Raw genomic sequence first — 12,500 nt, 5'->3', positions numbered from 1 at the left:
GTGAGTGTGTGTGTGTCTGTTCTCTCTGGTGAGTGTGAGTGTGAGTGTGAGTGAGTGTGTGTGTGTGTGTTCTCTCTGGTGAGTGTGAGTGTGAGTGTGAGTGAGTGTGTGTGTGTCTGTTCTCTCTGGTGAGTGTGAGTGTGAGTGTGAGTGAGTGTGAGTGTGTGTGTGTTCTCTCTGGTGAGTGTGAGTGTGAGTGTGAGTGAGTGTGGTGTGTGTGTTCTCTCTGGTGAGTGTGAGTGTGAGTGTGGAGTGAGTGTGTGTGTGGGGGTTGTTTCTCTGGTGAGTGTGAGTGTGAGTGTGAGTGAGTGTGTGTGTGTGTGTTCTCTCTGGTGAGTGTGGTAGTGAGGTGTGAGTGAGTGTGTGTGTGTGTGTGTGTTCTCTCTGGTGAGTGTGAGTGTGAGTGTGAGTGAGTGTGTGTGTGTCTGTTCTCTCTGGTGAGTGTGAGTGTGAGTGAGTGTGTGTGTGTCTGTTCTCTCTGGTGAGTGTGGAGCCCTTTCTGCACTTCTCTGATTATGTGTTTTCTCCTCCTCTCGCTGTCTGGGTGCACCCTCGTGTTTGTGCCCTTCCTCTGCATCACGTTCAGGCTCTGGGACACCCCCCCCCCGACCTCCCAGCCCCCCCCAGGCCCCTCAGCCCCCCCAGGCCCCCCAGCTCTCCCCCAGGTCCTCGACTTGTGTCTCCCACTTCTTTCTGTGGCCAAGCCTGCCCCTAGTGGCCAGACGGGGTAAACCTGTAAACACCCTCAGTGACTGAATTGCTCCCATGAGTGCCTGGTGTAGTGGCATCCTGGGGGCGATTGTGGTTGCCATGGTGAATGGAACAGGGGAGTGCCCCTCCCTTCTCCATCTCTCTCCCTCCTAATTCTCTCATTTTCTCAATTTCCTGAAAAAGCACTAGCTGTGCAAATTGCACAGCACAATGATTGGTTTAGGCTCATTGCTCTAAATAGCCAATCAACGGGCGCGTTTCCTCGCTGTAAATACCCAGTCAACAAATGGGTTTCATCACTCTAAGTGACCAATCAACAGTGGTGTTTCTTAACAGCAATCAGTGCATTGAGAATGCTGCAGAGACGACAGAGTAGAGCAGGGAAGTCACTGATTGGCCGGATGGCAGAACGGGTCTTCACAATTCCTGCAGTATGATATCAGTCACCAGCCAATTTTTAAACCGAACCCGAGTCTGTTTTTTATCGGTGAAGAGCTCTGATTGGATCGAAGCTGCGATGGATGGAGAGCAGTACGTGTCTACGCCAGTTTCTGAGTTGTGGAAGCTCTTTTTGTGTTATTATTATTATCAACTCCCAACTCCCCGAAAACTCTCGTTTTTGAACTCCCCCAAAAGCGTTGCTTTAGAATGTGAATGCGTTTTAGAAAAGGTAATGAATTCCACCGCCCTCCGTTCCCCGTCCCAACACGGCTCCTGCCACCCCCCCCCCCCCCCTCCCCCTCCCCCTCCCCCTCCCCCTCTTTCCCGCGCGAGGCGGAGATGGCGGGATGTTCGAGGGGCCGCTAAGAACGCCCGGCTGTCACAGGGAGTGATCAGGGTGTCCGGCCCGGTCTGAAGCGGTGTTGAGTGTGCAGTTTGGTGTTGAGGGTGTAGAGACAGGCGAGCCTGCACACCGCTGCGGTCCTGTTGTCCTGTCGGGCGTGTCAGGTCCAGTGTGCGCTACTTTGCGTGTCTGGGCGTTGGAGGTAGGAGTGTAATGCATAACCAGCGAAACCACCGCGAACACCAGCTCTCTGTTCTGACATCAGCGGTGTTAAGTGAGGAGGAGCAGCGTCTGGGATCGATTTTAAGGGGCGATTGATTGGGCTACGGGGTCAAGGGTGCGAATCAGCTGTGACCTCTCTTCTGCGTTTTCGCACAGTGAAGAGGGGGCTGGGGGGGCTGGGGGGCTGGGGGCTGGGGGCTGGGGGGGGGGGGTCGAGGGGAATCGGACGCCGCACAACGCTGGCATCGCTCCCAAGTCTGCCCCCCCCCCCCCCCGTGATTAAAGGTCCCCCCGGTCTCGCAGGAGTGAATGTCAGAGAGAAAACTCTCATCTCTCTTCTTCTCTAACTCTGTAACAGCAAAACAAACAAAGAGAACCATTCCTCTTTCCCTGACAATTCCTCTGCACGTACAAGCCTGAAATGTTTGTCTTTGAACAAAATATTCTGGGCCCGTGTGGAATTTAAGATTTTTTCTCTCTCTCTTTTTGTCTCTCTTCTCTTTCGCAGGAAATCGCGGCTTACCTGATAACATTCGAGAAGCATGAGGAATGGCTGACGACGTCCCCTAAGACAAGGTGAGAGCGCCGCCCTGCTGGTGAACTGCTGTGCTGCCCCCATTAACCCTGGATGGGATATTTACCCTCCCGCTCAGTCAGGAGAGGCATTTACCCGTCTGGAGCCTTCAGCTTGAGCCAAACGGACGAGATGTCTCTTCAGCTCAGGAGTCAGGCGTCTCACGCGCCCAGCTTCCAGTGGACGGATTAAAAGGTTCACACCTCTTTGTGGGTGGAGCAGCCGGATTGCGGAATGTTAATTCAGTCACAGTTTTTATTTGTAACTTTGCTGGGGCGTGTTACTGTGATACAGGTGTGCTTAGTAGTTTGTTCCTTAGGTGTGGTGGTAATGTCTGTGTTTGCACTTTGTCCAAAAGGTGATATGAGCAGGGGCGTAACCGTGGTGATGTGGGCAGGAGTGTAACCTTGGTGATGTGAGCGGGGGCGTAACCTTGGTGATGTGAGCGGGAGCGTAACCGTGGTGATGTGAGCGGGGGCGTAACCTTGGTGATGTGAGCGGGAGCGTAGCCGTGGTGATGTGAGCGGGAGCGTAACCGTGGTGATGTGAGCAGGAGCGTAACCGTGGCGATGTGAGCAGATGGAGAGTTTAACACACAGCAGGATTTGCAGCGAATGCCCTTTGCGCTGTAGTGGCCCCCGATGCCCCCCCCCCCACCCCCAGGCTGACACGCTCGGACATGCTCAGACTGCCTCACACGGCTCCCTGACTGCCGGAGGTAATGGGACTGGCAGCCCGTAGCACTCGTTCCGTCTGACTGAGGAGCTCGCTGAGCTGCTCGCTCGGCTCATAAACACGCTGCGGTCCCGGCTTTCACACTGAGGAGGGGTCAGGGAGAGAGTAGAGCACTCTGCCAGCCGAGACAGCGCTGTCCATGTCCCTCACATCCCCTCACACCCACTCACAACCCCCTCACATCCACTCACAACCCCCGCACATCCCGTCACATCCACTCACATCCCACCACATCCACTCACAACCCCCTCACATCCACTCACATCCCGCCACATCCACTCACAACCCCCTCACATCCACTCACATCCCGCCACATCCACTCACAACCTCCACACATCCCTCTCACATCCCGTCACATCCACTCACAACATCCTCACATCCACTCACAACCTCCTCACATCCACTCACATCCACACACAACCCCCTCACATCCACTCACATCCACTCACAACCCCCTCACATCCACTCACATCCCGCCACATCCACTCACAACCCCCTCACATCCACTCACATCCCGCCACATCCACTCACAACCTCCACACATCCACTCACATCCCTCTCACATCCCGTCACATCCACTCACAACATCCTCACATCCACTCACAACCTCCTCACATCCACTCACATCCACACACAACCCCCTCACATCCCCTCACACCCACTCACAACCCCCTCACATCCACTCACACCCACTCACAACCTCCTCACATCCACTCACAACCTCCTCACACCCACTCACATCCCTCTCACATCCACTCACATCCGCTGAAGCCAGTTTTCCAGGCTGGGTTTACTGGCACTGTGATGAACCAAACGATGTGAGAGAGATGTCACGTTACAAAGACACACAAGACTCCAGCAGCCGTGACAGGAAGAGAACTGTACTGGCGTTGCTTTAAAAAAAAAGAAACAGGAGAGTATCCATCTGTGAGTTCAGCCCTTTTTCTGTCAACGGGACACAAGTATTACATTCCCACTGCCTTCATATTTCATTGGTATTAAAGTAGAGTACACTGGTCCAAAATTGTGATATAAGATATTACACAGACTTATGATATACAATCATTTGAATCAATATTGGATTACAACTTTAGAGAACCTCTTCAGTCCACTTTAAAAGGACGGGGGTGATCTATTCTGGGCAGCATGACATTGGCTGGCTTCACTACAGAGCGAGCGTCCCATAACAGAGAGCGGGCCCTGGGTCCCAGCAGACTCCCACAGAGGGCTCTGTTATTAAATTCTACTGCAACTGCGCTGCCCCTGACACAGGGATACAAGGACAACAGCGTGTGTGTGTGTGTGTGTGTGGTGTGTGTGTGTGTGTGTGTGTGTGTGTGTGTGTGTGTGTGTGTGTGTGTGTGTGAGTGTGTGTGTGAGTGTATGAGTGTGTGTGTGTGTGTGGTGTTGTGAGTGTGAGTAGAGTGAGTGTGTGAGTGTGTGTGAGTGTGTGTGTGAGTGGTGAGTGTGTGTGTGAGTGTGTGTGTATGTGTGGATGTGTGTATTGTGTGTTGTGTGGTGTTGTGTGATGTGTGTGTGTGGTATGTGTGTTTGTGAGTGTGTGTGTGTGAGTGTGTTGTGTGCTGTGTGTTTGTGTGAGTGTGTGTGTGTGTGCGTGTGTGTGTGTGTGTGTGTGTGTGTCGTGTGTGTTGTGTGAGTGTGTGAGTATGTGTGTGTAGTGTGAGTGTGTGTGTGTGTGTGAGTGTGGTGTGGTGTGAGTTGTGTGTGGTGTGTGTGATGTGTGTGTGAGTGTGTGTGTGTGAGTGTGAGTGTGTGTGTGTGGTGTGTGAGTGTGTGTGTGAGTGTGTGTGTGTGTGATGTGAGTGTGTGTGAGTGGTGTGTGTGTGTGGTGAGTGGTGTGTGTGTGTGAGTGTGTGTGTGGGTCTGAGTGTGTTGTGTGGTGTGATGTGTATGTGTGTGTGTGTGTGCATGCGTGTGTGTGTGTGTGTGTGTGTGTGTGTGAGTGTGTGTGTGTGTGTGTGTGTGTGTGTGTGTGTGAGTGAGTTGGAGGTGTTGTGTTGTGTGTGTGTGTGTGTGTGTGTGTGTGTGATGGTGTGTGGTGGTGTGTGAGTTGTAGTGTGTGAGTGAGTGTGTGTGTTGGTGTGGTGTGTGTGTGTGTGTGTGTGAGTGTGTGTATGTATGTGGAGTGTGTCAGTGTGTGTGTGTGTGAGTGTGTGTGGATGAGTGTGTGGTGTGTGAGTGTGTGGTGTGTGTTGTGTGTGAGTGTGTATGTGTGTGGGTTGAGTGTGTTGTGTTGTGTGTGTGGTGTGTGTGAGTGTGTGTGTGTTGTGTTGGATGTGAGTGTGTGTGTGTGTGTGAGTGTGTGTGTGTGTGTGTGTGTGTGTGAGTGTGTGTGTGTGTGTGAGTGTGTGTGTGTGAGTGTGTGTGTGGTGTGTGTGTGTGTTGTTGTGTGTGAGTGTGGTGTGAGTGTGTGTGTGTGTGAGTGTGAGTGTGGGGTTGTGTGTGAGTGTGTGTGAGTGGTGTGTGTGCGTGTGTGTGAGTGTGTGTGAGTGTGTGTGTGTGTGAGTGGTGTGTGAGTGTAGTGTGTGTGAGTGTGTGGTGTGTGTGAGGTGTGTGGTGTGTGAGTGGTGTGAGTGTGTGTGGTGTGTGTGAGTGTGTGTGTGTGTGTGGTGTGTGTGTGAGTGTGTGTGTGAGTGTTGTGATGTGTGTGTGTGTGGTGTGTGTGTGAGTGTAGTAGTGTGTGTGGGGTTTGTGAGTGTGTGTGTGAGTGTGTGATGTGTGTGTGAGTGAGTGTGTGAGTGTGTGAGTGTGTGTGTGTGGTGTGGTGTGTGTGTGTGAGTGTGTTGTGTGGTCGATGTGTTGTGTGTGTGTGTGGTGTGTGAGTGTGTGTTTGTTGGCTTCAGTTTGCAGCAAATCTTACGCTGGCGCCCATCCAGCCCTCGGAACAAGGGAAGGAGAAAGAAAGGAGAGAGAGGAGGAAGGAGGGAGGAGGGAGCTCTCTCTCTCTGCCATGCAGCCATTGGTTTCTGTATTTCTGGCTGTGGGGTGGGGTGGGGGGGCGGGGGTGTTGTCATGGGAGCAGAGGTCAGCTGCAGTTTGGGCAGCTACAGGAGCCTTGGCCTGGTTTTTACTGTACTGTGCCGAGTACAGTTACCCACAGCCAGTGCCAGCGCCCCCCCTCCCCCACAACCAGACCCCCCCCCACCCTAACTGTCCCAAACTAAAACTAGAGGAAGAGCCTGGTCTGGGCCAAGGTCAGCTCTGCCAACCTACAGCCTCTTGGCAGAGAGAGAGAGAGGGGGGGGTGGAGAGGGGGAGAGAGAGACAGATAGGGGTGGAGAGGGGAAGAGAGAGAGGGGTAGAGAGGGGGAGAGGGAGAGAGAGAGGGGTAGAGAGGGAGAGAGTTAGAGAGTTAGAGGACTGCTTGTGAGAGGGAAAAAGACTTCGTCGTTCTTAATTTCTTTTATGCACTTTAATGATTTTGCAATACAAATTTAATTGTTGTGCAAATGAAGAATATTTTAAGAATTTAATTTGATCAAATAGTGTATGAGAGAAAGGGGCATAGTAATCAATAATATTAATGATAATAATAATAATAATAATATTTCATATTATGCTTTCGCAATGCCAGTGTGTACTTCTCATGCAAAGAAAGTGAATCTGAACTTGAACATAAAATAACAAACGGAGACTGACTGTGTATGAGAGCGAGAGAGAGAGCGAGAGAGAGAGAGCGAGAAAGAAAGATAGAGCATTTGGGGGAAACGAGGCAGGGGAAAGGGTGCGTGAGATGGAGTGATGAGAATGATGGAGTGAGAGAAAGCTCCGCACCGTATAAACATGTCAGCGAGGAGGAGAGAGAATGAAATGGACTGAGAGAAAAGGAAGGAGAGCGAAAGAGAGGAAGTTATGATGGATGTGATGAAAGCATCGGGTAAAAGAGAGAGAGAGGGAGAGAGAGAGGAGTGTCTGCCAAGCTGAGTGGTAGAGAAAGAAAGGCAGGAGAGAGAGAGAGGGGGGGATGATAATAATAATAATAATAATAATAAAATAAAAAGAACAGCACTGGGTAGAGACGAGCTGAGGGATCGGCGAGAGGTGCAGGGACCGTCCATAAACGTCTGTAAATATTACTGTGAGAGCCTGACCCCGGCACGGCTGTCCTGTTCTCTAATGAAACCCCCCCCCCCCCCCCGCGTACGCGAAGCCGGCTGCTGTCCTGCCTGGGGGGGGCTTCGCCCCCGCCTGCCTGTCCGCTCCACAGATAATGCAAATGGATGCTTACGCAGCCGCTACCACCGTCGCCGCGCTGATGATGGTCGCGGGGAATGTGACGGCTAACGTTAAAGGTAGCGGACGCAAGAAATGATGATGTTTGGGATCGTGCGGGAAAGGCGAGGGGGCGGGGGGGGTTAGGGAGAGCGAGGAGGAAGAGCAAGAGCACCCCAACACGTTAGCACTTCAACATGTTAGCTCCTAGGCACATTAGCGCCTCAGCACTTTAGTGCCTCACCGCGTCAGCGCCTCAACACATCAGCGCCTAGGGATATTAGCGGCATAGCACGTTAACGCATCAGCACATTAATGCTTTAGCACGTTAGCACCTTAGGCCCTAAGTAAGTCTGCTCCTTAACGTGCTACAACCTTATAATGTTAGCGCCAAAGCATGTTAGCGCCTTAACACATTAGTGCCTTAGCACGTTAGCACCATAGTAAGTTATCTCCATGCATGTCGGTGCCAAAGCATGATAGCGGCGTAGCACGTTAGCGCCCCAGTGTGTTTGCGCCTTAGCAGTTTAGTGCCTTGCTGTAGGCTTTTTGTCCAGAAAAGCAGCTGTCTTTCAGCTGTTGTAGGACCTGTACTCTCCCACCCGTTTCACTCACAGTTAATATTAAGGTGGGGGGTTACAATATGGTGGAATTGAGATCCGTACTATGAGAGTCAGTGCTGTTTCCTCAATGTCATTTGATGGAAGCCAATATCCCAAGGGTGGGGGTGGGAGGGTGCTGGTGGGGGTGGGGGGGTGCTGATATTGAGCGTTGCAGTTAATTGGCTTCAGCAAGTGGGAATTGAGTTGTTTACTCCAGTCTGTTTTTAGCCAGTGCATATTAGTGTTAAATGACTTGCACGGTGTTATAATTGATTTGTTTTGCTCGCAGATGCATTTCAGAACTGCTGCATTATAGTTTTTTTTGGGGGGAACAACATGAGATTTCGGTCATAAAGTTATAAGTTAAGACATAATCAGATCCAGCCTCCTCTCCTTCTCAGAAATTTAAATCAAAAACATTCTGTTTTAAAATCATGAAGTCACAGTAAAATGTCCAGCGTTAATTAAACTCAAACAGTGTTAATTCAACTCTTAACAGAGAACATCTGGTCCCACTCTGACCAGAAGCGCCAGAATCAGGACATTTTATTGGCAGATTGAAGGAGAGCAGTTTGAGCCCTGGCCATCATTTTAACCCTTCGAAGGTCAGGCTTTCTGGAAAGTTTTTTCAAAGTCAGTGTGTTCTAGAACTCCACCGCTTTCAGTCACCAGTAGTGATTGTGACATCAGCATCAGAATGTTCAGTTAAGAATCTGTGATCTTACACCAGCTGAAAGGGTTAAAATAAAAAAAACACCAGGAGAGAGACAGGTTGAGCCCGGATTCATACACTTCACACAATTCACAATACACAACAACGTTTTCAGTTTTAAGTATTGTAGAATTTATATCAGACCAAGAGATACCAACTGTAGGCCTACTCTCGGTCAAGCAAAGAGCACTCTATCTCAGAGTTGTTTTCACATCGAACATTTGTGCGATCGTGTAGGTTTTTTCGACTCCTGAACTATAACTGTGTGTGTGTGTGTGTGTGTGTGGTATGTATGTATGAATGTATGCATGCATGCGTGGGTATATGTTATAGTAGGAGAAGAGAGCTGTTTGAATTGTTCATATTAATATTCATAACATTCTGATGGAGTTAAATGTGGCTATCAATTCCAGGTTTAACAAAAGATTTAATTAATAATGTTGGGGGCCTGTCAGATAAAATTCTGCCATTTTTAATTCATTCTATAATTTATTTTTAATGAAGGAATTTCAAAACAATTAATTTCAGATGATATATTAATGCATTTTAATTGGTCATTACAGGTTATAAAGAGGATAGCTCTTCATATAATTACATTTACAAATAAATTCAATGTAATTTGAAATAATGACATTAGTCATTACTGAAAACACTATCGTGAACAATAGGCAATATTTAAATGTTATAAATCTAATGCTGGATTGGAGTGACACCATTACAATTCTGGTGATCGCTTTGGAGAAATTGCTCTGTGTATGAAACTGAAATTAAATTTGGAGAAGTGGCAAGAAGCAACGGGACGCCATGCCCAAGGGACGAGGCAGGGAAACTCGTGCGCCCTACAGATCTGAGTAAAATGAGCACCTGTTTATAGTGTTTAAGGATGGAGAACTGGGGACCTCTAGTCCGTGCATGATGAGGAGGAGGCAGAGATGTATAAAAAGGAACAAAAATTTAATAGTCACGTGGGAACAAGATGCACTATAAGCTGCGTATTTAAACAGTGCCTAATTTCACTACTGAAGGGTTCCAGGAAGAAGGAAGATAAAAGAACGGTCAAGCGTAAACGTTCCAGACCACGTGCGTCTCCAAGGATACCAACGAGGGAAAACCACTTTCGCCCGCAAAGATGTTCGGTAAAACAAGCTCAGATGTTTTCACAAAATATCTCGGCATTTTGCAGGAACAAAAACACTCTTTCGCCACCACGTTAAAAAAAAAAAACATAGTCGACGGATTCCGTTATAATTACGCTATTGAACTCAAGGAGCAGCGCTTGTAGAGTGTACTTTGCCCCTGTACACCTTTAAATAGTTATAGGATTCCGAGCGCGAGAACGAGCCGACGCCTCTCTAACGTGGACTTCGCCGTCATGGTCACGACCAATCACAGTCAGGCAAGTTGTGTTTCATGTTGTTTGAATTACAACCTACTGGACGTTCTTCAAGACTCTGTCACCCACAAAACGGGAGCGTATCCATGTTCCCAGGGTTTTATGTTCCCCAGTTCAATATTCTGTTAACACACATTAACCCTCCTATTGTGTTCAAGTCAAATTTGCCCCGTTTTAAGTTAAAATATTTCATAAATATTATTTTGTTTTTTTTATTGGAACAAGGCTTCAACACAGCTATATAAACACAACAAAACCAATGGTTATCATTTTATTAGATTTTTGGGGGACTGGGGTACATAGGACCCTGGGAACATAGGAATGACCCCCACAAAACGATCTCCTGTCCGGGTGACTGAAGCACAGTGTGTCAGCAGTAAGTCATCGCTGTAGTTAGATGCTGAAAACAGAACAATGCGCACCGCGGACTAACGCGATGCAAACAGGCGTGTGCGTCTTCCGTTTGTGTGCTCGGAATCAGAATTGAAACAGACTTGTTGTTTCCTTTAACCTTTGATAGACAAAAATGGAGTCGGCTGCTCTGCAGTGTGTTTGGCTGTGATTTTCTGGGCACCACAATCGTAAGTTATTCACTATCAGCGATTAATGGACTGCAGTATTACCCCAAACATTCACAGGTACCCTGCTTCTCTTTTCAGTGGGGATGAGTTTACCTGGCTGTCCAGGTGGCGCGTTAGCCAGACTAGCGCCACCTTCCTGCGCACTGCGCTTCGCACGCCTCTGCGCCGCTGTTCTCGTGGAAAATTAAACCGTTTTCTTTCGGGTTCCCTTTTCAACGTTTATTTTTATTTTTTTCAAACGGCCCGAGCTTGCTTTCCTTTCGCCGGCCGCGAGCTGGTCCTGGGATTCCGGGCTTCGCAGTATCCGAGCATGGCGTGGGCGGGTCTGTGAGCCTGACCCGGTGGTTCTGGTTTGGCTGGGAACCATTTCAATTATTTACAGGTTACGTGCGCCCAGAGTCTTCGCGGAAGAGGTCTGAGAATGACTATCTGGATGTAATCAGGCCTTCAGATAAACAGTGAGTCAGCCTGATTAACCAGACACCCATTTATGAAATGCATATGGAGGGTTTTTTATTTACACGTCTATTTATTATTTCATTTATTTATTTATGTTTGATTAAGCTGGCCAGAGATTGGGTTGGTAGACTGCAGGGAAAAAAACTCCTGAAGACAGCAAGGGAGCCACTTACTTTAAGTAGGTTCAAACCAAACGTTTTTGGTGAGCTGTACGGCCTGTACAAACCAGCCTTTTGACAAATAATTATGCTTGTTTTATTCATTGGTTTGGAATGGACTGTGCCTCTCAGGCTAGTGAGTATCGTGTTTTGGGGGTGCCCCATGTAAACTCCACCCAGACTCAACGGAGTCAGTGTTTAGGGGGTTCTCCATTCAGACTTCACTCAGACTGTAGAGTCAATGTTTTGGGGGATCCCCGTTTAAACATTAGTCATAATCCTGTCTTGGCCTTGGGACTGCCCTGTGCTCATTGTTAGTTTCAGTACCGCTTGATCCCCGTATATCACACAGGGGATACTGACCTGGCTGGATTGTACTTGGATGTTCTTGAGTAGATGACTAAACGCTTGTTGGACAGTAAAATTAGTCTGGGGTTAAATTTATTATAATGAACGTCGGGGTTCCCCCCCTCCCCCCCGCAGAAATAGAACAGCCCCGGGTGTTCTTCACCGTGAGAACAGCCTTCATTATTTGCGATGTAAAGTCTTTATTGAAGGACATGACATTTACACAGGGAATCTGGAGCGCTTGGACTTAATGTTGTCTGCAGAAATTCCCCTGTGAGGTGCAGCATCAACATTTTCTCCCCTGCACTTGCGACGGCTCGGATCGCTGTGTGTGGGGCGTTTCCACCCGCCGCTCCACCTCCCTCTGCACCAGCTAGACCAGCTCAATGAATGCTGTTCCACTAGCCACTCCACCTCCCTCCGTGCTGGTTGTCCTAGCTCAGGGAATGCTGTTCCACCCGCTGCTCCACCTCCCTCCGTGCTGGTTGTCCTAGCTCAGGGAATGCTGTTCCACCAGCTGCTCCACCTCCCTCTGCTCTGGTAGGCCCAGTCCAGGAAATGCTGTTCCGCCATCCACGCTGCCTCCCTCTGTGGGCTGTGAGGGAGGGGGGATGCACTGTGGTGGGTTGGCAGATAGGGGCTTTTAAAAAAATGTCTGACCTTCATGTAAGTCTGGCGATAGTACCCAATGTTGGGGTACACTGCGTGGGGGGTACATCATGTGAGAGTGCTCAGTGTGGGGGGTGCCCAGTGTGGGGCTGCCCAGTGTTGGGGTGCCCGCTCCCTGAGAATGGGGGTGCGGATTGACGGATGGGGCAGACTGACACGGTGGCTGGTGGGGCTCCTTCCTGTCTGTTTCTGTTTGTCTTCCAAGTGCTGAGAACCGCTGAGAATATTTTAAGGTGGGAGAGCAAAAACAAAACAGCAGACTGTAGACCAGAGGGAGAAAGAGAGAGTGGGAGGGAGACGGAGAGAGAGAGAGAGAGGG

At 49.4% G+C, this 12,500-nt stretch overlaps 1 protein-coding gene across 1 annotated transcript in view; it reads left to right on the top strand.

Moving 5' to 3' along the window:
• LOC135235208 (calmodulin-binding transcription activator 1-like) overlaps nt 1-12,500 on the top strand; it is a 332,286-nt gene that overhangs the window by 177,361 nt on the left and 142,425 nt on the right. Inside the window, 1 exon segment of the mRNA XM_064300482.1 lies at nt 2,226-2,293. Coding sequence (XP_064156552.1) covers nt 2,226-2,293 — 68 coding nt within the window.

The sequence above is a fragment of the Anguilla rostrata genome, chromosome 11, assembly GCF_018555375.3.
Source record: "Anguilla rostrata isolate EN2019 chromosome 11, ASM1855537v3, whole genome shotgun sequence".
Taxonomy (NCBI): domain Eukaryota; kingdom Metazoa; phylum Chordata; class Actinopteri; order Anguilliformes; family Anguillidae; genus Anguilla; species Anguilla rostrata.
This window is presented reverse-complemented; position numbering and strand designations above follow the sequence as displayed.